The sequence below is a fragment of the Gekko japonicus genome, unplaced genomic scaffold (assembly GCF_001447785.1).
Source record: "Gekko japonicus isolate JY-2015 unplaced genomic scaffold, Gekko_japonicus_V1.1 scaffold1098, whole genome shotgun sequence".
Taxonomy (NCBI): domain Eukaryota; kingdom Metazoa; phylum Chordata; class Lepidosauria; order Squamata; family Gekkonidae; genus Gekko; species Gekko japonicus.
This window is the reverse complement of record NW_015160244.1, coordinates 17,838-19,164: the sequence shown is the minus strand read 5'-3', so window position 1 is coordinate 19,164 and position 1,327 is coordinate 17,838. Positions and strand designations below refer to the sequence as shown.

At 58.4% G+C, this 1,327-nt stretch overlaps 1 protein-coding gene across 1 annotated transcript in view; it reads left to right on the top strand.

Moving 5' to 3' along the window:
- Positions 1-796: 796 nt before the first annotated feature.
- FITM1 (fat storage-inducing transmembrane protein 1) overlaps positions 797-1,327 on the top strand; it is a 2,827-nt gene continuing 2,296 nt past the window's right edge. Inside the window, exon 1 of the mRNA XM_015413642.1 lies at positions 797-1,119. Coding sequence (XP_015269128.1) covers positions 875-1,119 — 245 coding nt within the window. The 5' untranslated portion in view covers positions 797-874. The remainder of the gene's footprint in view (positions 1,120-1,327) is intronic.

Genomic DNA, 1,327 nt, shown 5'->3' with positions numbered 1-1,327 from the left:
ACCCCGCCCCCCCCCCCCCGTTGCCCTTTGAATTGCCCGCTGGGATCCCTCCCCGAGGACATTTTTCGGTCCTGCACCTTCCTCCTCTCCCCCTGCGAGGGCGGCACATACGGCGGCTCTCTTTTCGAGCAGGGAGGGGAATTTTCCTCCGTCGCACCCCCCTTCCTAATGAGGCGAAGGAGGGGAAATTGTATGTACTAGGTTTTTTTGGGGGGGTACATTGGGAAGTAGCCCCTGATGTGACTTGTTGGAGTTGTTAAAGCTGTTCCCCTGCCCCACTATGGATATAATCAGGGTGGGACTGGGGGGGGGAGTCCTCTGCAGGGCCTCCTTCTGGCACCCTAATTTTTGTAAAGAAAAACATATAGAGATTCTTGTTTTCTAAACTTGGGAAAGACCGGGAAGGCCTTGATTAAATTTCTGCATCTGAACAGTTGCTCAGGCCCCACACACAATCCGGGCCGTCTGTATGAGAGCTCATGGGGGGGGTGCCCCTCTTTTGGGGGTCCCCCCCCACTTTCCTCCTGAGAGAGCACCTGTGCAAACTACTGTCTGTGTCAATAAAAGATAACTCTTCAAGTGATTCCAGCAGTTCAACGTCAGAGTCTGAGAAAGGAGTAGTAGCAGGGGAGCTTTTAAACACAGTCCGTCCATGTCCCCCCCCCCCGCGGATTTGTTTGCTCCGCCCTCCGTCTCCTCCCTCCCACTCCCCATCAGCTGTCCCTGCCAAACTCGGATATGATCCCAGCAGCTGTCGTCAAGCGTCAGTCAGTTCTGAGCGATGCTTCGTCTTTAATTTTCCCCTTTCCCTTTCCTCCCCGGACGGAGGAGGGGAGGGTCTTTCGGAGGCCTGCGGGTGGGCTAACCCAGGGGGATGGCGGAGGGATCCGGGGTCAAGAAGCCTTCCTCCCGCCTGGCCACGGTGGCCGGCTGGGCCCAGGCCCTTTGCTGGGGCCTGGTGCGCTTCTGGAGCAACCAGCTCGCTTGGCTGCTGGGAGTGCCCTGCCTCCGCCGGGCGTACCACCTGTGGCTGGCCGCCGTGGTCATCTTCGGGCCCTTGCTCCAGTTTTACGTGAACCCGCGGGCCATCTTTGCCAACCATCACAACTTCTTTAACATGTGAGTCCGCCAGGCAGGGCAGCGGGGGTGGGAACGGGGGGCGTTCCAGCGGCGCTTCCCCGTTTAAGCCGGAGAATATTCTGGGTCAGTGGCTGCCGTTCAGCCTCTGGTGTATCGGTTAAGTGGTGCCGTTCAGCCAGTTTGGTGTCGTGGTGAAGTGCGCGGACTCTAATCTGGGAGAACCGGGTTTGATTCCCCACTCCTCCAC